A 22,240-nucleotide genomic window follows, 5' to 3' on the forward strand; every position below is an offset into this window, starting at 1 on the left:
TTTTATATTGTATAAATATATGTGTAATACATTGTTATGGGAATATTAGGTGTTTTTTTTTATATGGTGTTTTATTCAAATCGGACAGTCCGATTTATTTGAAGAAAAAAGTAAACTACAAATCGAAGGGTCCGATTTGTTTGATAAAAAAAAAACTACAAATCGCATGGTCCGTTTTGTATTTTTTATTTTTTTTATTTTTTAAAATAGAAATCGGACGGTCCGATTTCAACATTAAAAATTTTTTTGTTTTCGAAATCACAAATCGGACCGTCCGATTTGTGATTGTTTGGAAAAAAAATAAAAGAACTCGGTGCCTCCGATTTGTAGCTCCCATATTAAAGTTAAACACTTCTTTTCTCACATCATTGGAAAATACACCCTTCTCCCTCCCACACAAAAAAACAAAAAGTGTTGGGAAAACCGGTGTATGAAACAATCATTTATATTACAATATTGGATAATATTTTATACTTCAAAATAATTAATAAATACATAACAATTATAATAAAATCATTTAAACGCTTTTTATATTTTTATTTATTTAGCTTAAACTAATTATACTTTTTTTTATGAGTTTCCAAAACTGTCATGATACTCCACGCGCTTTCTTAATGATTTGTCATTTGAATGTGTGTTAAACACTAAACAGAAAGAAAACAGCTTAATAGCTTACAGCTAGAGAACAGACTCAACAGAGTAGTTAAAGGGCCCACCAATGTCTAAATCTCTAACCACATAGCCACACGCGTCTTGCAACTGTAGTGCGTGTCTTAAACATGCCTCATCAACGCGTCCTATCCAATCCTTCTTCTTTGATAATAGGAAGAAGGGACAAAAGTACACCTGAAAGTTCATACGCTGGATAGTAATACACTTGAATCGTTTAATGAGTCACGCGTGCACAGTAATTATACACTTCCGCGGACAAAATCACCATTCCGGCCATCAACGTGTGGCGTGGTTAGTTTGAATGGACAAGTGGCTCTATTTTATCCTTGCTGGCACGTTCACAGGGCACGTTCACAGTGAGTGACCTGGGCATTTAGTGCCAACTCAAAAAAATTAATTTATTTTAATGATTAATTAGGCAAAATTAAGGGTGAAACCCTAACATCTTCTTTCTCTTCCACCCCTTCATTGATTCACACCAAAAGCTTGAAACTTTGATTGATAGTGTACCTCAATTTCTCTTACAGGGCTGAATCCACATTTTCAACCTCCAATTCTCTCACACCATCACCTTCTTTTTCTTCTTCTTCCACCGCCACCACTTCAAAAAAATAGAACAACAAAGAAAAAGAAAAATCCATCAAGATCCAACACTTCCATTACAGTGACCTTGAAGCTGCCACCAATGGCTTCTCAGAGCGCAAGCTCCTCGGCAAAGGAAGCCATGGTTATGTCTATAAAGCTGTAATGGTTTCTTCTTCTTCCTTTGCATCTGCACCAGAGTTCATCATCAGCAACAACGAGGTTGATAACGAGATTGATATCTTGTCCAAAATCCAGAGCAATAACAGCAAGCTTCCAAATTGGGGAAGAAGGGTTCGTTTGGCATTGCAAACTGCAGAGAAAATTGATACCCTTCATTCATCAACACCACTTGTGATCTACAGAAATCAACAAATGTTCTGATTGATAGAAACTTCAATGCAAGGTTAGGTGATCAATAATGCCCAAAAACTCAATCCTAAACAAATGCCCACAACCATATTCTTAATACACTTTATTTCACCCTTAATCATATTAACTGTCTTTTGTAACTGTTGCACATCTTCTTTCAATTCGATGGCACACTCTGTAAGCTCATTCATCTTCTGGTATGATTGTTTCAATGGCCTTTCTTCAGATACAACCTTTGTCCCCACATTTCTTGTTTTTCCTTCTACTTCGTCCAGCCAAACAAAATACTCACAAGGATCTGTCTGGATTTCACTCTATTCCAGACTTGAGTACCACAGCTTCAATTCTGTGCAAATACTTGCCATTGTTGTACTCAAACTTCTTCTTCTTCTTCTTGTTCTTCAACAACGAAGATCCGTCACCAACAGCGCTGCCATAATTTAGGGATAAAGAGCTCGATTTTTTCTAGAGTGAGCCCATATTCTTAGTTATTGGTTAAGGTGTTAGGGTTTCAACACATAGCATCTTCTTTCTGAAGATAAAAGAGAAGGAAGGGTTTATTTTAATTAATCATTAAAATAAATTGTAATTTCTGAGTTGGCACTAAATGCCCAGGTCACTCACTGTGAACGTGCCAGCAAGGATAAAATAGAGCCACCTGTCCACTCAAACTAACCACGCCACACGCTGATGGCCGGAATGGTAATTTTGTCCACCGGAGTGTATAATTACTGTGCACGCGTGACTCATTAAACGATTCAAGTGTATTACTGTCCAGCGTATGAATTTTCAGGTGTACTTTTGTCCCTTCTTCCTATTAAGGGATTTTTTATTTTAATAAATAAAATAAATATAATATTTACCAAAATAAATATTTTTACGAAAATTTATCGATTTAAATTCTCTTACAATATTTTGTTTACAGTGTAAACGAGATATGGCACGTCAGTGTGATACGTATATATCTCGTTTACAGTGTAAACGAGATATGCGCAATGTCATCTTTGTTTACACAGTAAATGAGATATGACCCGTCCACGTCTATATATAGAAGTCGTTTACAACTTAGTTCTGGGCCCCAATTTGACTTTGTCAACATCTTTCTCATTATACCTTTGACTAAAGTGGTGATGGCACGCCAAGTGGGGAATGACAGAGACATCAACAGACTGAACGAGACGACACATTACGCCGAGGCGGCCGACTTCGAGGTTAGTTTCGTTATAGGTTGTTAAATTTAAGGACGTGGCCATTGTTAGGGTAGTCATGAAGATCTGGAACGTAGTTATATGAGTTAGGAGTTAGGTTTGTAGGCTGAATTTAGAACTCTATTCGCTTGTGCTAGGTTGATATGACATAATTATTAGTTTGGAACTCTGTAATATTTATTCTATGTTGTTAGTATTTATAACTCTGTAGTTAAGATTTGCCTATTTACGAATATGTAATGTAGAGACGTGTGTAGGCAAGAAAGTTGAAATATTGTATTCGTAAGGCTAAATTTTTTTTTTTCATGCTTCAGAGGCCTCGCCTCCTACTGCCCCAACGAGTGAGTCATACTTTACCTCCACCAGATGCCAACGTCCCATATCTGCCTGAGGCCGGATTCGGCAACATGGTGCTCCTCAGGATTTAACTTTTGACAATTTCCTAATTTCGGCACTAATAGAGCGATGGCGTCCAGAGACGCACATGTTTCATCTCCCGTGGGGTGAAGTCACTATCACCTTGCAGGACGTGGCGTATCACCTAGGCCTACGCGCACACGGTAACCCCGTCGGGGGCTGCCTCCCTGACTCTGGTAGGTGATACCATACAGAGACGTGGGCGTTGGTGGAGCAACTCCTCGGTGCCAGGCCTCCCATGGCAATATGTTGTTGTATGTTGCTGTTTCCGTCTAGCGCCACCGCAATAAGCACACTCCACCGTACTTGCCATATAGACGCATGCGTCTACAGATACAAACGGCTTGCAATGCTTGAAGGCCTCGACATATGACGGAAAAGCTTAAAATACTTTGTCGAACATGCAGCAGTCGCACCCCATGAGGTGTCTTTCGTAGTACAGTTTGACGCGTAGGTCACATATGATGCCGGAGAAACAGCTCTGCAGTGCCCGAAGCAATTTTGGCACCTTGTTGTATGATTCTTTTCAATCACCGTAGATTCGTGCAATTGCCTTCTATTTTGCCATCCACACCTTTCTGTATGAGGGTTTGAAGTGACAGCTTGCCTGGACTACACCTTGCAAGACCAGGATAGTGACAGAGGGGTTGGATTGAATCAAGGGTAATATGACTTTGCAGATGCGACTGCTATCTAACTGACGATGGTCTTGAGACATGGTGGGTGCTAGACAGCTGTGTGGTCCACCAAACCTCCGAACCTCCCTAATCACAACAAAAAAATTATTCTTACACTATATCTCTAACCAAAATAACATATCATACAAAACTACTCAAATTCACAATTAAACGTGAACTTACCAATATCCGAGATTCTGACGAAGGGCCACACGGATGCTCCATTGATACCCACTGTCGGCTTGACGGCACTGCACATGGTACTTTAACCGGTCGGACTCGATCACCCGGTACTCAGCACTCCTACGAATATTGTAGTTCTTCACACCTTGAATCACCGCCTCTCGGCTTTTGAACCTGTATCTGACCTGAAACTCTACACCGCCGTTTAGGTTGTAATCCACTCCACAGGTGTCAAAAATTGGGATCCTCTCATACATGGCGTCCAGATCTAGACTGTGGTAGTCACTTGGCACAGCCGATAGCGCCGAAATCGGGTGAGGTGGAGGCAGCACATGGCGCGGCACAGCCTCTGTAGGTGTCTCCGGCACAAACTCATCCTCATCGCCACCATCGAAAGACTCACTGTCCGCATTGTCTGCCACGTAATCCTCGTCTAACTCTTCCTCACCCTTCTTTGCCTCATGCTCCGGAATCGTGACATGAATGGACGATTGTGCGAGAGGTCGGTCGTCATGCACATAGGTTTCGTGTACGGAACCCCCACTACCACCGTGACCCACCTTGGCGGACAGCTCCATTACCTGTTCACACATGATCCTCCCATGAATGTCGAACATCAGTCGCACATGCTCGTCCCCGTGAAGTCGGAATAATCGAAACCGGAAGACTCCATTTCCCATGGGTGCCAGCAACCTATACCCCACCCTACCTACCTCCCTCGCTTGTGTATCCCCGAGCTTGCTCAATATCAAACTCTTCAAATCCGACAACGTCTCCACACGCTGAGTGCAAAATAATATCGGATACTGACACTCAAATGTCACCCGTTGTCGCCATTTCTCATACGACAATCGGGATAAACAAGCACAATTGTGAATAGATTGTTACTGGCCATTCACCTTTGTTTTTGAGAGAAAAATGAGACAGAGAAATGATATGAAATGTGTGTGAAAAATATCAAGAGTTACACATCCTTTTATAGATGTTGAATATTTGTCTTTTATTATCTCGTTTACAGTGTAAATGAGATCACATTTTCACCTATCTCTTTTACAGTGTATACTTTTCGTTTACACTGTAAACGAGATATATACGTGTCACCCTACCTTGCCAAATCTCGTTTACAATATAAACGAGATGTGGTAAGAAAATTTAAATCGGTAAATACTCGTAAAAATATTTATTTTGTTAAATATTATATTTATTTTATTTATTAAAATAAAAAATACATGAAGTAAGTACACTTTTTTTTTATTTGTTGTGTCGACGGATAATAATTATTAACACTCATCCAACACGTTTTTTTTTGTATTTTATAATGTCTTAATAAAAAATAAAAAATAAAAAATAATAATTCAAATAGGTCTCAAAAAAATTATAATTTATTCCCAAAAATATTTAATTAGAATTTTAGGCTTGATTTTTTCATAATACATCAAATATGTCCTCAGTCCAGTTTGAACCGATTAAAACTAATGACAACGTCTTACGTGTCAGTTAACTTGCTGACGTATCACGCGCATGACAGTTTGGTCCCTGGCTACGTGGACAAAATGACGTTGTATCATATAAGAACAGAACGACATCGTTTCGAAGTGGACAAGTTAATCCCTAGTCTGGAAGCCAAAACAGCAAAACGACATCGTTTTGAAGGAAAGACCAACTCTTTCAACGAGAAGCCCATCATGACAGTGAAAAAGACGAAAATTACGATAGAGATCTTAGTCCTAAAGGGGTGGTTGGCGTCAAGTTTATTTTCCACCCGAGTGGAGATTGCGAACCCTAAAGAGGAAGAGAGCACGTAGATAAAGGAAGTGGGTTGAATGAGCACGTGGGGTGGTGGAGACCAGAGAATCAGGCACATCTGACGAGGGCAAGGAGAATGGAGAGGTTACAGGTGACGGAGGCAGCGACAACACCAGCAACGCAAAGGCAAACACACATGACGAGGATGTAGTTGAAAGGGAGGTGGAGGAGCATGCCAACGAAGGAGGCTTGTGTGAGAGAGTGGGTGATGTTCTGTGCGCAAAGATATATATGGATTGGGTGGAGGAATGAGTTTGTTACGAGATTCGAGAGAGAGAAAATGAGATAGGTGCGTGCCATGGTGGCAATGTCAAGGTGCTGGTGGAGGGAGCGGAGGATGGCGAAGATGTTGAGTCAGAGGAGGGAGATCAGTAGGGAAGAGAAGAGGAGGAAGATGATGTAGCGATGGAGTGTTGGCCACTCTAGGGACTAATTTGTCCACTTCGAAAAGGCCAGGGACCAAATTGTCCTACGAGTGACACGTCTCACTTAACCGGACACGTCAGCAAGTTAACTGACACGTAGGACGTCACCGTTAGTCTTAACCGGTTTAAACTGGGTTGGGAACGTATCTGGCATATAATGAAAAGAGTCGGGCCCAAAATCCTCGTTAAATTTTTTTTGGGGACAAATCTGTCATATCGTGAATTCTTTAGAACCTATTTGGGGTATACTCAAAAATAAAAAAATTCTTCTCCGGATACACTTGGACATATAACTAAATACCATCACATGTCAGCGTATCCAAGCGTATCCAATTTTATTCTTAACATATATTTTTGAAATGAGTTTAGAAATAATATATATTATTAATTATTAAAACAAAAAATATATTAAATACTTTATATAATTGAAAAAATATTAAAAATAATTAGAAAATTAATTTATATTTTAATATCAATAAAATATCAAGATATCATTATAATTTATCTATAAAATACTTTATATTTTATATATATGTCATGTTTTCGTATCTTACAAAAATTTTAAATCCGTATATCTATATATCTCATATCATATCGTGTTCCGTATTCGTATCAGTGTCCGTATATCATAATTAATAATTGACCACACACTTCAATAATATGAAATATTATTGTAAAGATGTAATATATGTATTGTTAGTGTAAGAAATTTGTACGCAATCATCTAATAATCTATTATCATATATGCAAAATTCTAAAAGCTTTATAGATACAATCATCTAATTATTATAACTTTATATAATGCATGCTATGTTGTTAATGGTAGGTTACTTGCTTTCTATCTTTTAGCTTTTGGGGTCGTATTATGGTGGGTCTCTTTTACTTGGCCGTCGAAGCATGTAATGGTAGGTTTCATTTTCTTTTTCTTCCACCTTAATTGGTTTTGATAGATCTCAGGTTTAGTCTATTGGTTTATTCAAATTATATTATCATATTAGTCTAAATAATTGACTTCTGATGGGTCCCCCTCTGATTTGGATCTTTATGTTATTAATCATTCTCAAACCAAAATTAAAAGGATTGTAACATGTGTTCAACTGATGGACTTCAATTATTTTGTCTAGTCTTTGTTCATCTTCCATAAATGAAGGTGAAATGTATTTAAATCTCATTATAGATCAAATAATACTTCACTGTTACTGTGTTGTGTTGGTTAATCAGGCAATAATTCATGGTATCATATTGTTTTTCTTGTATGAAGACAAATATGTCAGTCACTATTTTCAACTAGTACCGCATGCTTGCATCTCTCTCACAGTAAGTTTATAACCAAATTTATATTATTTTATTTTTTACTAAAAATCGATTTCTCTTGCTAATTATATAATATAGTGGGCCAAGACAATTCTTGGTAATAGATAACTGAAAGACGGTTATAGTACTTCAATCATCAGCTATATAATATTGTTCTAAATGATTGATCTAGTTTTTTTAGTTGAAATAGCTTAAAAAATGTTTACATTGAGGTCTCTCATTAAATTATGTATGTTCCATTTCAATCTTGTTTACCTTACTAGGAACCTCATGAATTCGTGTTGATTACAATTTTATATTTTCTTGTAGAAATGTATGATATTAATTATCATAACAAGGTTAGAATTATTTATGCAGCATACCATTATGAATTAGTCCCCACACATGCTAAAATTCTTGTATTTGTTTCCTTTATTGACGATGACAACCACACACTTGCATGTGTATTCATTTTCAACCGAACATTAAGATGATCGCTGTCCCGTGCACTATGAAAACTATACTTCTTTAAGTTCCCACCTTGGAGGAAATATTATAACTGCAGGTTTTATTCAAGGCTAGGCTAGAAGAAAATAAAGGGTAATGAGCCCAAAGTTGAAACTTCAAACCACAAATTTTGTTTCATCTGTTTGTTGTCTTTGTACAAAGCCAAACTACATTGTCAAGACAGCATATTTGAGCTGTGGATGCAATACCAACAATTTTTTTTCCCCCATAGACAAATAGTGGTGGACAAATTCTCACGTGACGCTTTCCAACCATCCTTATTTTTCTCCTTCTTTCAAGATATTAAGAAAGCGGTTTTGTATATTATCTTCTTTTTCAATTGAAAGCTATATACATATGGGTGGCTGCAATGCAAGAGCTAAACCACCTTTTTAATTAAGAATCCAACGTTACATCCATTCACCATTCATCCACATTCATATACAGGTAACGAACGGAATGGATTGGTTCAAAATTAAAAGGATATATATACAAGGATGCAAAGTTTAATTACGACCATGAGATAGAAGAACAAAATTGAATATACTCAAGACCGTAGAGTTTAATCTTGTTCTTGTTCATACATGAGAGGACGAGTTTAATCTATTTGAGCATGAGTTGATTCTATTTTCTTTGTTTCAAATAATTCTTGTTCGACAAATTTGGTTACAATTTTAATTTCCAGTCTTACAAATTTGACGCTAAGAAAATCTCCCACCCGTACTAAACCAATTCGGTCTAATTAGATTAGTAGTATTCAAAATAGCTCAAAGTCCATAAGGGAACGTTTTGGTTTTAAAGACAATGGACATGCTAATAAATATCCGTTGTTTGTTGAGACACATTTTTGATGGAATCGGTACACAAATAACACTCAAAATACATGTATTTAGTGTTCCTTCAAAATGTTTAAACAAAGACACAATCAATTGGAAATAATTTTGTACACTTTTATCCTTTATTAATTTTTACACAATTAATTTTTACACTTTTATTCCTTGTCAATATTTTAAACTTTTATCCCTTATCAATTTTTTATATTTTTTATCCTTTATTAATTTTTACAAAATATGGATTTTTTCTAATTTTATTGTATCTTATTCAATGTTTTACCAAACACAATACATATACACTAATAATTTGTGTCTGTCTTTAATGTCTATATCTCCGTCTAAAGATATAAACCAAACGCGGCCTAAAAGAACAGCCTTGGGAAAAGTAGACATAGATTAATCGATTATGGCATTTAAACATCAATTTCTTTTCTGAAAACCACAAAACCACTCACTTGAGAATTCATGCAAAATATCAAAACATCGCTAATGCTCCCATTTTGTAATCCAAGTCTTCAAAGTTTAAAACATAAAACAATCCTGGAGTACATTTTGGTATAAGAAAAATAATGATAAAGAAGCCATATTAAGCAAACAAAGTGCACTCGAAAAACACCTCTTGCTATCATACTACCATGAAAGTAAAAGAATATCATCCACTCCAACCGGTGAGAACCTCATCTCAAAATTGAAATTCGGGGCAACAGTTTATCAAAAACAAAAATACTCGCCTAGTAGAAAAACCCAAGAACTTTACCACCAGCATTCTTTCTCCTGGCCTCTTCGTGATCCATGATGCCGGCAGAGGTAGTCAACACAATATATCCAAACTGTACAAATTGAGGGATCAATTTCAGAAGTTATGCAAACAACATGCATTCAATAGAATGGAGTAATGGGTCTCATAAGGTTCAATGATACAAAGTTTTAACCTACTACCTAAGCAACCCAAGTTTTGACTAATCTAGTTCACACATTCATAAGTCTTGTACAATATCACAATATGCAAACACAAAACTATGGAAACATTGCTGACCTGTCTTGAGGGTAGGAGTCTAGCAGTCCAACTTTCGATCTCTTTAACGCCGACATCGAATCGGGGACTGATTACACCACACTTGTTAAGCCTGCCGTTCAATTCAACTACGATTTTGCCAGCCCTATGGTCATCAACATACTCAAATTCTCCAATGTAACCTACATCAATTAACTAATTAATTAATTACAAAGCACAGAACAATAAGATTTACCAAAATGTCACACAGTACAACACAATTAAGAAAGGGACAGATTAAAGAGTGTATCAAAGTTACCGTGCTTCTGCATGACAAGAAGGAACTTGATAATGACTTTGGAGGATGGCCTAATCATAACTTGGCGCTTCCCTCTTTTCTCAGCATTGTACATGCTCTTCAGAGCATCGTTCAAAACACTAACCCTAACCATATTCGCTGAACCACACACACAATTAAATAAATCAATCAATTAAGAATTGAGCATCAATTGATAGGTTAGAAACCAATTACATGTTCCCTATATATTATAAGAAATAATTAGAAAGGAAGAACTAAGCAAGCAACAAGGAGGATCGTGAATACAAAGGGAAGGGAAAGATCTAACTCTTACCAACAGAAAGAGAAGCTTCGGGGGTTTGCGCAGCTGCAGAAAGCTTCTCCCTTTGTGAGGAGAAGAATACGCAAATAAAGAGGCTTAGGGTTTAGAACAACGGCACCTGGGAATGGACCTTTATTTCTCACCCACTGGGCCCAAACACCTTCTCCTAACATGGGCTTTTTTCTTTAATTTCACCCTTTAGCATTCTCCATAAAGGAAAAAAAATTAAAGGGTGGAAAAATTGAGCTCTCCAACAAACTTAAATTGGTTGAGTGGTTAGTTTATTCGTCCATTTAAACAAGTGTCAGGAGTTTAAATTTTACCTTGTGTATAATGTAACTCATTGATCAGTGACAAACCTTTAAATGGAGTTCAGACCCTACATGAATTACCGAAGTGATTGTACAACCAGAGGAATAAAAAAGAGTCAAAAAAAAATTTTGAAAAAGATTTATAAAGTGGACGAGATTGAAGGGGAGATTATTCAAAATTATGTATACCGAAAGTTTATTCAGGATTATTATGACAAAAGGAAAATTCACATTTATTATAATAATAAGGCACAAGAATAATTTAATTTGTTGCTAGATATTTATTTCAATTGAATAATTACTTAATTCAAATATTTTTAAAATATGAGGTGGTAATAACTAATAAATCGTAAATTAAGACTTATAAAATTATACATGTATACCGGGATAGGAGACATAGAATAGCCAACTCCTCTCATTTTCACTACACTTTATACATTTTTTCTTAAATCATATCAGATTGTGTAGGCGAGGAATACCCTATCTGTCAATAATGTAATAAAAAAGAAGTACAATTTTAATTATTATAAAATAAATAAAAAGAAAAATTCATGTGCAAGATAAAAAGTAATGTGAAAAAAAATGGTCTGTACAAGGATTTAAATTTCGGGCCAGGTCACACTTCACGATTCGGCCATAACATTGTGATTCTGCCGTGTGCACTAAAATAATTATCTGAGATCTTAATTATATTAATTACATTTTTTATGTCGACAAAAATTTATCAAGTGACTCATCACAATGATAGAGACTAATGTGATGTAATTCTACTAAACTTTTGGATATAACTGGCCCAATTAAAATTTGGTAACTATTTTAAAATATGCACCCAATTTTAAAAGTTATTTAGCCATTAATTTAGTACTTTCTAAATCACTTAATTTGAACTAAATTTTAATATTACAAAAAATAGTATATACTCAACTATATATAAGTCCTTAAAAAATTTTAGGCTTTTCGTTTTTAAGAAAAATTTATTATTACATTAAGATTTTTAAACTTTATAAAAATAAGATATATAAGTTTATCTTTGTCAAACTTATTTTTACTTGGACATTAAGTCTTAAAAGTGTAACAAAAAAAATCTATATATCTGTTTTGTTTATAAAATTTAAGAACCTTAACGTAATTTTCTTTTAGAACGAAAATGTCCTATCCAAAGCACCATGCTTTCGTGATCAATGAATCTATCATCATATCTTGGGATATACTTATTAATTTACATCTTATGTACATACATTTGCATCGATTTTATGCGCTTTAATTGCACTCTTCACTTTTCAACAACTAAAGTACAAGTCGTTTACATGTAAGAACCTCTTTTGACGATGCTCACCCGCATATCTCACAGGAAGCTTTGGACCTCCGCCCGCCGGGTTCTCCTCCCAGCTCTCTGCTCTGCTGCCCTCACTTCTCTCACTCTCACACCTTCTCTTCTTCTGCCTTTACTCTTCGTTCTACAGCTTATGCTTATTTTGATGTGAGTTTCACCATCTGGGGTTATTTCAATCGTCATGCCAACTTGTTTATTTTCTTCTTTCGCAGATGCTCAGTTGCTTCACCTTTTATTTGATCAAGAATCACATTAATTTTTGTTATGTTTATGCTATTTGTTAATTCTTACTGCCATTACTAGCTAGCTAGGTTGATCAATTGTTTCCCCTTCTATTTTTGCACTAAATAGTCACACCAATTTCGCTCTTAGACTTTGATACAGTTAATTTATGAGGTGTTGTTGTGATGTTGCCCATTACTTATAGTTATAATTGGTGGCTGCATAATAATTAAAAGTAATAAAAGTTGATATATTTTTGGAAGCCTTTCTATGTGAATTGGAGTGAGTTTGAGTGTTTATTTCATCATATTCGTTCAATTTTCTGCATTGGAAGAGGCATTGCTTTTCTACTCAACCTGCACTAGAACTTCCGGCCGGTAAGATCGTGGATGTGCCGTTGGCACAAACTGGTGAAGGTATTGCAGAATGTGAACTTCTCAAATGGCATGTCCAAGAGGTGATTGTATTCCTACATTGCTCTATTTGTCAGCGACTGTTGGTGATTCAGAAACTACAAAGTCACTTGATTCTGATCAAATATTTCAAATAATGCAGAGCTACTAGATTCTGATCTTGAAAAAGGGAAACGTGCTGCAGTGTTATGAACACCTGCTGTAAGGAGTCTTGCAAAGCAACATGGTATAGACATAAATGAAGTATGTGGAACTGGAAAAGATGGAAGGGTATTGAAAGAAGATGTGCTCAATTTTACTGCTAAGAAGGGAATAATTAGAAATGTATCTGCTGCTTTGCATGCTGATAATGTAGAGAAGCCTCAAGGAGCAGAAGGATAGAGTATGACACCTCACACCTGGTATAAATCACCATCAGAGGATAGGATACTTCCCCTAAGGTAAAAGCATCCATATGAATCTGAACCCCTTTTCTTCGTGTCTTTCTTACGAGACAATGATACATGTCAACCTTGAATGTTGCAATAGCTTGGAAGTTAATTATTTTCTTCTCTATTCTCTTTTAGGGGATACCAAAGAGCAATGTAAAATCAATGTCTCTGGCTGCCAAGGTCCCACATTTCCATTATGTAGATGAGATAAACTGCAATGCTCTAGTGGAGCTTAAAACAGCGTTTCAGAAAAACAATCCTTATTCAGATGTCAAGCACACTTTTCTGCCAATATTAGTCAAATCATTGTCAATGGCCCTCACCAAGTACCCCTCTTTGAATAGTTGCTTCAAAGAGGATTCAATGGAGGTCATATTCAAAGGTCTGTCTCTTAAACATTACAGGCTGAACTCTCGATATGTCTTGCTAGCCTTCTTTGAAGGTTGAATATGTTTAAATTTTGGTAGATTCAATGTTTTTCTGGTTATAGTTGGTTGATATGTGGTGTCTGTCAATTCAATAGTTTATTTGAGGCATTAGCCGTCAATTTGGATCTGACAAGATGGGTTTACTTGCTATAGGTTCACACAACATTGGAGTTGCCATGGCTACTCCAAATGGTCTAGTTGTACTAAACATAAAGAATGTCCGGTCTCTTTCAATCTTGCAGGTTAGTTTTCAATCTTATGATTGCTTTATGCACACATTGTTATTTCGATGAAAGTGCATGTCATCAGTTAGAGAGGTCTGAAAGATAAATATGATTCATAATTTGAACTGCTTGAACAACATATATTTTAGTTCTTGACTTACCATTTTTCTCTTTCGCTGGACTGGTGGTATTGGACTCAGCTCTGGAATGGAGACTTGAGAGAAAAAAAATAATTTATGAAAATTTTAACCTAATTCTCTAAAATATATTAATTATGTGCTTAATTAGAAATTTTTAATTAAAAATAAATGATTTGAACATTCTAATGTATATATGAGAAAATTTTATTTTATCTAAAAAAATTATATTCTCTTTTTGTATTATCACTTTTTAATCTAATAGTAAAAATAAATAGAATAAATAAGAGGTTGAATTCTTTATATATTTGTAATTTTTGTGTGAAATACAAAAATATTTGACTATTTTAATATTTTGCATTGTTATGGTGGCAGTATAATTCCTCACTAACGTATTGTAAAAAAAAATTATGTAAAAATAATGTTTTATGATTTTTTTTAATTATGAAAAAGCAGAACATACAATGATGCTAATACACAATTTAGATTATTTTCGAGGAATCCATCCCTAAAAAAAAAAGCTAAAAGTGTAGAGAAAACAAAAATAAAAGTATGCATACAATGTGCCTCTTTTCTTATTTAATGTGTTGCATACAAATCGACATACATGGAGAACGAGAACTAACAGCTTCATCATATCATATTATTTATTTACTAGCACTTGCTTTCTCTTCATCTGTCTTTGGATTGGTGCAATTGCAAGGGTTGAAACCTTTCTGAAGCAACTTCTCAACCTCTTCAAACTGAAGCCCTTTGGTCTCTGGTACCAATAGATAGATGGCAATGAGCCCAATTGTGGAAAACCCAGCAAAGAGGAGGAATGTTCCTGCAGCCCCAAGTGCATGGATGAGTGACAAGAATGTCAAACTCACTATGAGATTAGCACACCAGTTTGAAACTGCTGCTATGCCTCCACAAATTCCCCTGAATCTCAACGGATAAATCTCTGAGTTCAAAACCCAAGGCACTGATCCCATTCCAGGAGAGTAGGCTAGGATATATAGTCCCAACACTATAACTGCAAGCACTCCAATTTTGCTTGGGCATCCATCAGAAAACCACACGCGCTTTTGCTCACCGCACACCGCTTTGACTTCCTTTGTTTCCGCCAGGCATGCTCCCGGAAGATGCTACATCATGTTTATTGATTATGTTAGATTAGATTAGACTAATACATAGATATAGATAAGTTGAAAGAGATGGAAGTGATGAACTTACATTGCCCCCAGTGCTGGCACAGAAGGCACATTCAGCTTTCAAACATTTCATGCAGTTCCATGAAGAGACATTAGGGGCATCAAGATAAGCCTGGCATGTAGCGTTAGCACCGAAGCTGAGGGTGTCAACATTGTCAATTGGAGGAGCGGTGGTAGCTGCCTGATAAAAAACTTCGGTGAGAGTGAGGAGGCAAATGATTATTGCAATAAGGGATAGGAGCATGAGCTTTCTCCTTCCATATTTATCGATGCAAAGCATGCTGAGGATAGATCCAACGGCGTTGAGACCAGATGTGACGAGGGAGAGTGCAAGTGCGGTAGATTTTGATGCAATGCCGGCAAACTGAACAATGGTTGGGCTGTAATACATGACGGTGTTGATGCCAACGAATTGTTGAGCGACTTGAGCAGTCACGCCTGCATACAATCCTCTTCGAACAGCAACGTTGCTGAAAGCAGCCTTCATTTTCTCTCCAAGAGTTTGACCGATCAACCCTTCCTCTTGCTTCTCTTGTTCTATGGCTTCTCTCATTGCTTTTATCTCCCCTTCAATCTCGTCTGCTCTGTAAATCTTTTTCAGGATTTTCCTTGACTCATTTTCTTTTCCCTGGTTGTACAACCACCTCGGTGACTCAGGAAGGGTCAGCATTAAAACGAACTGAACAACTGCCGGAAGTCCGGCCACCCCAAGCATCCAACGCCACGTTCCAGGAGTCTGTATATTATGTTAAATAGTTTAGTCAAATATGTTAAATTATCTAATCTTTTTTAGTTATTATCCGAGTAGGTATATATATACCTTGGTGAATGCGAGGTTGATAAGGTAGGAGAGGAACTGGCCAAAGGTGATGAGGAGACCATTGATACAAACGAGAGCTCCTCTAATGGCAGCTGGAGAGGCTTCTGAGATATAGAGAGGGGAAGTCATGGAAGCTATGCCAACTCCAAAACCAACCAAAATTCTTCCAACGACGAGGACCCAAGGAGTAGGGGCAATAGCCATGATTATTGCGCCAAGAAAGAAAACAATATCAGCCCCCAAGATAGAGGTCTTACGGCCGAGCATGTCGTTCATCCATCCACCAAGTGCAGCACCAATGATGGCTCCCGCTACAGCCATACTTACAATGACTTCCTGCAACCATAATTTCTTATCAACTTCTACAAAGTCTTCGCGAATGTAAAGTAAGGCTCCTGAGATAACACCAGTATCGTAGCCGAAGAGGAGACCTCCAATTCCGGCCGATAGAGCAAGACGCATGATGTAAGGCGAACTGGTTGCTCTTTTCCAGAATTCCGTGAACTCTTGCTTACTCGCTGCCTCTGGCCCTCCTTCCATTTTTACTGATCACCTTATTAATTTAATGTCAACTCTATTGATGATTTCTATCTTACCTCTACCACTTGCACTCCACGCTGAAAATATTATTATTCCATCAATCATTGTTTATTTATGCATGTAATTAATCTCATGCATTTCATAACATCATGCAGACTTTCAATTATAAAGTAAAATTTGATCTTAACGATAATTAATCAATAATATATATTCTTTCTTAACACCTTATCAGAAAGGTAATTATTATTGTTCCTAATTAACCATGTAGAGTTGTGATCAGCAACACAAAAACAATTAGGAATATATCCTATCATATCATTATTATTTATTCATATATAAAGGAAAGAACAATCCAAAAAAGAATTGAGATAAATTAAACAGATAAAATATGTTACGTACTTGTATTATAGAGAAAGTTGAGAGAAAATAAACTTTATTATGGAAATCACAGCACTCTAATGTTAAACTTTTACAAAAAATTTCTCAGATCAGTTGTGTGGTATTATGCTTCCTTTATTGTTTTGTATTATTGGTTTAAACTCTGTATTTTTTCTCCTTTATATATAAATCTTTCACATTAATGACAGCTAATATATTCATATCTTTAACAAACAAGACACCAAAATTTGCCTTTATTATATTCAATCATGTCTTATTGTCTTAACGGTATATTAGTTCTCTTAATCCTATCCAATTCTTGTTTTGTCTTGTTTTTTGTTTTTTGTTTTTTTTTTTGTTAAAATTGATATGTTTTTTCATGTATCTTATCTATTTATAATCTAAGTAAAACTAAGTTTGCTAACAAAATAATAAAATAAAATAAAAAATAAGAATAAAATAACTACTTTTTTAAACCAATATATAAAAGTCAAACCCTTCAAGTTATGTAATTTTATTATTACTTTATTCGAAAAGACAAATGAAATTGTGCTGGTGATACACTTTTAAGGAGACAAATATCACTTTAATATTTTGAAAATTTCAACATTTTATTATATTCAAAATGTATTCTCCCATCTCTAACCAATAGTAAGAGTTAATTAATCAATTCGAAACATGTTTTGGAGTGAATATTTATTTGTTGAGGAGTTCAAAAAAAAATTAGTTTGTACTAAATTTTAATTTAGTCTCTAATATTTTTTAAGATAAATTATTAGTTTTTAATAAAAAAAATTGATAGAGGGTAATAATATATATACCCCAGAAATTGTCGAATATGATAATATGTTCTAAAGAGGTTATGCCCCGAGTAACCATGTTAAAGGAGGGAATATGAAAGAGAAAAGAAGGGTAAAATGCTATTCCAATTAGCATCATATTAAATATATCACTCCCTTGTGTTTTTATCTTTTACCTTCATTTGTTACATCTCAATATTTTTTAGATCCTCATTTTTATGTATATATGTAACAAACAAAAATATGTATAGATGTATACCGAAAGTCACCACAACAGTCCCATATATAGATGTATGTACCAATAATTTCTTATATATTTATAGTTTTTTGAGGTCATATTATATATTCTCACCACACAACTTATCTGAGAGACCTTCTGTGACTCCTTCCACCTGCATAAGATCGATCTCAATTACACGAATTAGAGAGATACAATGAAAGTTTAACATTAGAGTGGTGTGGTTTCCATAACAAAGCTCATTTTTTCTCTATTTTTTTCTGTAGTACAAGTATGTAAGGGTTCATGGAATTCTGGAAAAGAACAACCAGTTCGCCCTACATCATGTGCCTTACTCTATCTGTCGAAATTGGAGGTCTTCTCTTTGGCTATGACACTGGTGTTATCTCAAGAGACTTGCTTTATATTCACGAAAATTTTGTAGAAGTTGATAAGAAATTATGGTTACAGGAAGTCATTGTAAGTATGACCGTAACGGAAGCCATTGTTGGTGGTGCAGTTGGTGAATGGATGAATGATAGGCTTGGCCGTAAGACCGCTATCTTGGGGGACTGATATTGTTTTCTTTCTTGGCACAATAGTCATGGCTATTGCCCAAACTCCTTGGGTCCTCATCGTTGGAAGAATTTTGGTTGGTTTTGAAATTGGTATAGCTTCCATGAGACTTTCCCTCTCTACATCTTAGAAGCCTCTCCAACTGCCATTAGAAGAGCTCTCGTTTGTATCAATGGTCTCCTCATCACCTTTAACCAATTCCTTTCCTACTTTATTAACCTCGCATTCACCAAGGTATATCTGCTTAGATAATAACTAATAAGAACTGTTATATAATTTAATGTATTTGACTAAACTATTTGAAATAATGTATCCACATCTTATCTATCTTGATAAACTTGTGCAGACTCCTGGAACGTGGCGTTGGATGCTTGGGGTGGCTGAACTTCTGGCAGTGGTTCAGATTAGTCATCAAACCCGAGACCTCTAGGTAAAAATGAAGAGACTATGTCATTTGAGTTAGAGTCCCGCTAGGGAGACAATGGGATAGCTATACAATATATACAATGAACAATTTATTTGCCCCAATTAAAGCTAAAATTAAAAATGGACCCATTTTTTTTAACTTACTATCACAAAATCCTTTAGTTTCACTTTAATCCTAACCATCTAATTCTAATTTCAAATTTCACCCAATACCTTCTTGGTGAACCGACGGCACCCCTCTCAACCCCACCGTCACCACCTCCGATAACCATCTCACTGCAGCGGCGCCAACTGACCCCGCACCTTCCTCAGCGCCTTGCACCCGCCGACTGCTCACCCTTCTGCGCGAGCATCTTCGGTCGCCGACAGCAGCAAGGACGGTCCCCCCTGGATGTTCTCCGTCGCGATACACGGGTGCAGTTCGCCGGCGGGCCTCAACGTCGGCTGGGTTGCGCCTCGCATGAGGCTGGGTCGCTGCTCGACTCGGCGCCAGTACCGGGACCCCTGTGTGTGCACCTGGCGGCCTCCATCCTCCGTCCAAGTCCGTTACGTCAACGTCATTGTTGTTGCGACCCACGAGTACCTTGCGTTGTCGGGAATGTACGGGAGGTTAGTGGGTAGATTTCCTAATGCGATTATAACTATTTGTGTTGCTGCTAGTTGTACTTGCAATGAATCTGCCAAGCTGTTTGATTTTTCATAAGGAAAAACTTCATTGTTGCAATTTCAAGGGACTGGAACATGTAGAATAAGTTACTGTTGTATTTGTTTGCTGTTGATTTTATGTTGGCGCGCAAAGTTATTCAAAAGTTTGGTTTAAATAGTGTAGTATTGTTCGTTCGTTGTGTAGACCTTTACATGTAACCTGACGTAAATTAATTGACCATTGTTGTTTACATGACACTATTTGGATACTATTTGGATGGTTACTTTAGTATGTTCTTGGATGGTTGGTGTATATTATAAGGACTGATATTTTGTGTTACAAAGTTTTAGCATGTTTGAAGCCCGTGTCATTTGACACGTTTCTACATTATAAATAACTAAGCTTGGTATCTGATTAGTTTTAATTTTTTTTTCTTCCAATAACTGTAAACGTGAATAGGATCATCATGTTGAGCTTTGGACTGAATAAGTGAATCAATTAAATATAAGTTTGCTGTTCTGTTTGGTGATAATTGAATTTAAACAAGTTGCCTTAAATATTAGATGTATGGTTGCTTTTGGATTGGCTAATAATTCATTTTAATCATGAGGTTATACCATACAAATCGGATGGTTAGTTTAAGCAGGGTTTGGAAGGTTATTTTTCATCAGAGTGACCCCTCAGTATAATTTTCTATAGGACTGAACTACACTTAAATCTTTTAAAATTAAAAATAATATTAATATGCAAAATACCAACTTGTTTAATTTTTTGGAACATTAACCATTGATTTACTTGAAGAAGTTCAAGTTAGATATTTACTATCGCATATATGACTTACTTTAATTTTATTATGAACATATTACATAAAGAAATTAATTTTCTTATATGTGATGTTTAATTAGTTTATTTATATATAGAACATATATATAAGATGCTAGATGTGAAGGGATCAAATTTTGTACTAAAAGAAAGGACAAGACATGGGTCCAGAATATTTTTTAATAAAGTCTTTTAATCCAGAAAAATTATGTTAAAACTAATCCAAATCAAACAAACATCTAAATTACAATGCAAATAACCATCGACTTACCTAGTAAAATGAACATCCGGTCTATTTTAGTTTTTCTTTTAATTTTTTGTTTATTTCAACACAATAAGGTAATAAATTATACAACAAATGGTATACTCAAAATAATCATCCACTTTAGAATGAAAATAATCATCTACAATCATAGTAAAATGAACATCTCCTTTAGTGACTCACAAAGAACAGAACAGCAATTATCGGAAGCTTTCCATTGAGAACCTAAATGGAGAAATCATGGTGTTGAATGGACAAGCTTCTGAAAGCTGCTTGAATGGATCCAAAGAAGATCATCAGGGCTGTGCTTGAGTATTGACATGGGAACCTCTTGCTTATGCTTAACTGTACTATGTACCAAGATGACCAAAACAGTGTTCCAAGAATCAAAGTCACAACACCAATGGTCCATCTTCCACTACTACTACTTGTTCCTGTCTTTTCTATAGAAGTTGCAGAAGCATAGTTAAACAAGGGCTTTCCTTTATAGAGTGTCAACAACAATGCACCCCCTATGCACACCAATGTCCCAAGAATCTTTGCTCTCCCACTCTTGCACTTGATGTTCACACTCTCTAACCTGTAGTACAATGAAAGAATCAACATACAATGATTATTCAATAATATATACAAAGAAGTGAAGGTGACTGCATGATAGATTAAAGAAAACAAAGATAATATAACAAATATAATTATGTGTAATTAAGGTGACGTGTGCATATGTATATACCCAAATGGTAATGCTATAATGAAAAATATACCAAATAATTAATAACATCTGAATTTTTAATCAAATTGGTGTTTTGATAAAAAAAATCACAAACAAGTGCATAACAAAATTCAAGCTCAAACATCATTAGAAATCACATAAAACTGCACAATTGTAAATTATAATGCCTCATGAGAATAGAATTTAAGTCAAATGCTAGCCATACATAAGAATTAAACAAAAAGATTTCTTTTAGGCATTTCATCGAACATATGGTGTGCATCATGTGTAAACAGAGCATTAAGTTCAATGAAAGCAGCAATTAACCCATAAAATTCAGCCAGCAAACACATTCAATCTAGCAACAGATATTAACTAGTCCTAAGCCTAATCTATATGAAGAAACCATAATTAAAAGCAATGAAATAAATAAAATAGAAAGAACCGAGGACAAGGAAAGGGATGGAACCTGTGTTGATGGAGGAGAGAAAGAAGAACGGGGGCAGTGATGGTGTCGCAGCGGCACAGAACTTAGCCGCTGCTGGGTTGCACCGGGGTGTTGCTCGCCGGAGCTGGCAGGCACGAACAGGGGCGTGGGTCAGCGAACACGGCAGGGAGAAATGGGGAACAAGGAAAGAAAGAGAAGAGAGAGAGGGTGGGCGCCGGCGGTGGGCGGTGGACTGTGTTGGGCGGTGGACTGGGCGATCCGAGAGGGCGGTGGAAATAGAACAACGAGACGCAGTGCTTGCCGGTGACCTAT

General features: G+C 36.1%; 2 protein-coding genes and 1 long non-coding RNA gene across 3 annotated transcripts; 1 reads left to right on the top strand and 2 right to left on the bottom strand.

Moving 5' to 3' along the window:
- Positions 1–9,437: 9,437 nt before the first annotated feature.
- LOC130970949 (40S ribosomal protein S15a-1) lies at positions 9,438–10,680 on the bottom strand. The gene is made up of 4 exons (XM_057897078.1): positions 10,602–10,680; positions 10,289–10,426; positions 10,012–10,172; positions 9,438–9,805 (listed from the first exon to the last, which is right to left on the bottom strand). Exons 2-4 carry the CDS (start codon positions 10,419–10,421, stop codon positions 9,707–9,709), a joined length of 393 nt encoding a protein of 130 aa, XP_057753061.1. The 5' UTR covers positions 10,422–10,426; positions 10,602–10,680; the 3' UTR covers positions 9,438–9,706.
- A 1,886-nt stretch (positions 10,681–12,566) lies between these two features.
- LOC130954363 (uncharacterized) lies at positions 12,567–14,283 on the top strand. The gene is made up of 4 exons (XR_009076297.1): positions 12,567–12,912; positions 13,011–13,308; positions 13,435–13,681; positions 13,881–14,283. It is a non-coding gene; the product is annotated as an uncharacterized LOC130954363 (long non-coding RNA).
- Positions 14,284–14,659: 376 nt separating this feature from the next.
- LOC130933830 (inositol transporter 4-like) lies at positions 14,660–16,644 on the bottom strand. Its single transcript, XM_057863442.1, has 3 exons — positions 16,105–16,644; positions 15,307–16,020; positions 14,660–15,218 (listed from the first exon to the last, which is right to left on the bottom strand). Exons 1-3 carry the CDS (start codon positions 16,642–16,644, stop codon positions 14,736–14,738), a joined length of 1,737 nt encoding a protein of 578 aa, XP_057719425.1. The 3' UTR covers positions 14,660–14,735.
- Positions 16,645–22,240: the final 5,596 nt, after the last annotated feature.

The sequence above is a fragment of the Arachis stenosperma genome, chromosome 1 (genome assembly GCF_014773155.1).
Source record: "Arachis stenosperma cultivar V10309 chromosome 1, arast.V10309.gnm1.PFL2, whole genome shotgun sequence".
Lineage (NCBI taxonomy): Eukaryota > Viridiplantae > Streptophyta > Magnoliopsida > Fabales > Fabaceae > Arachis > Arachis stenosperma.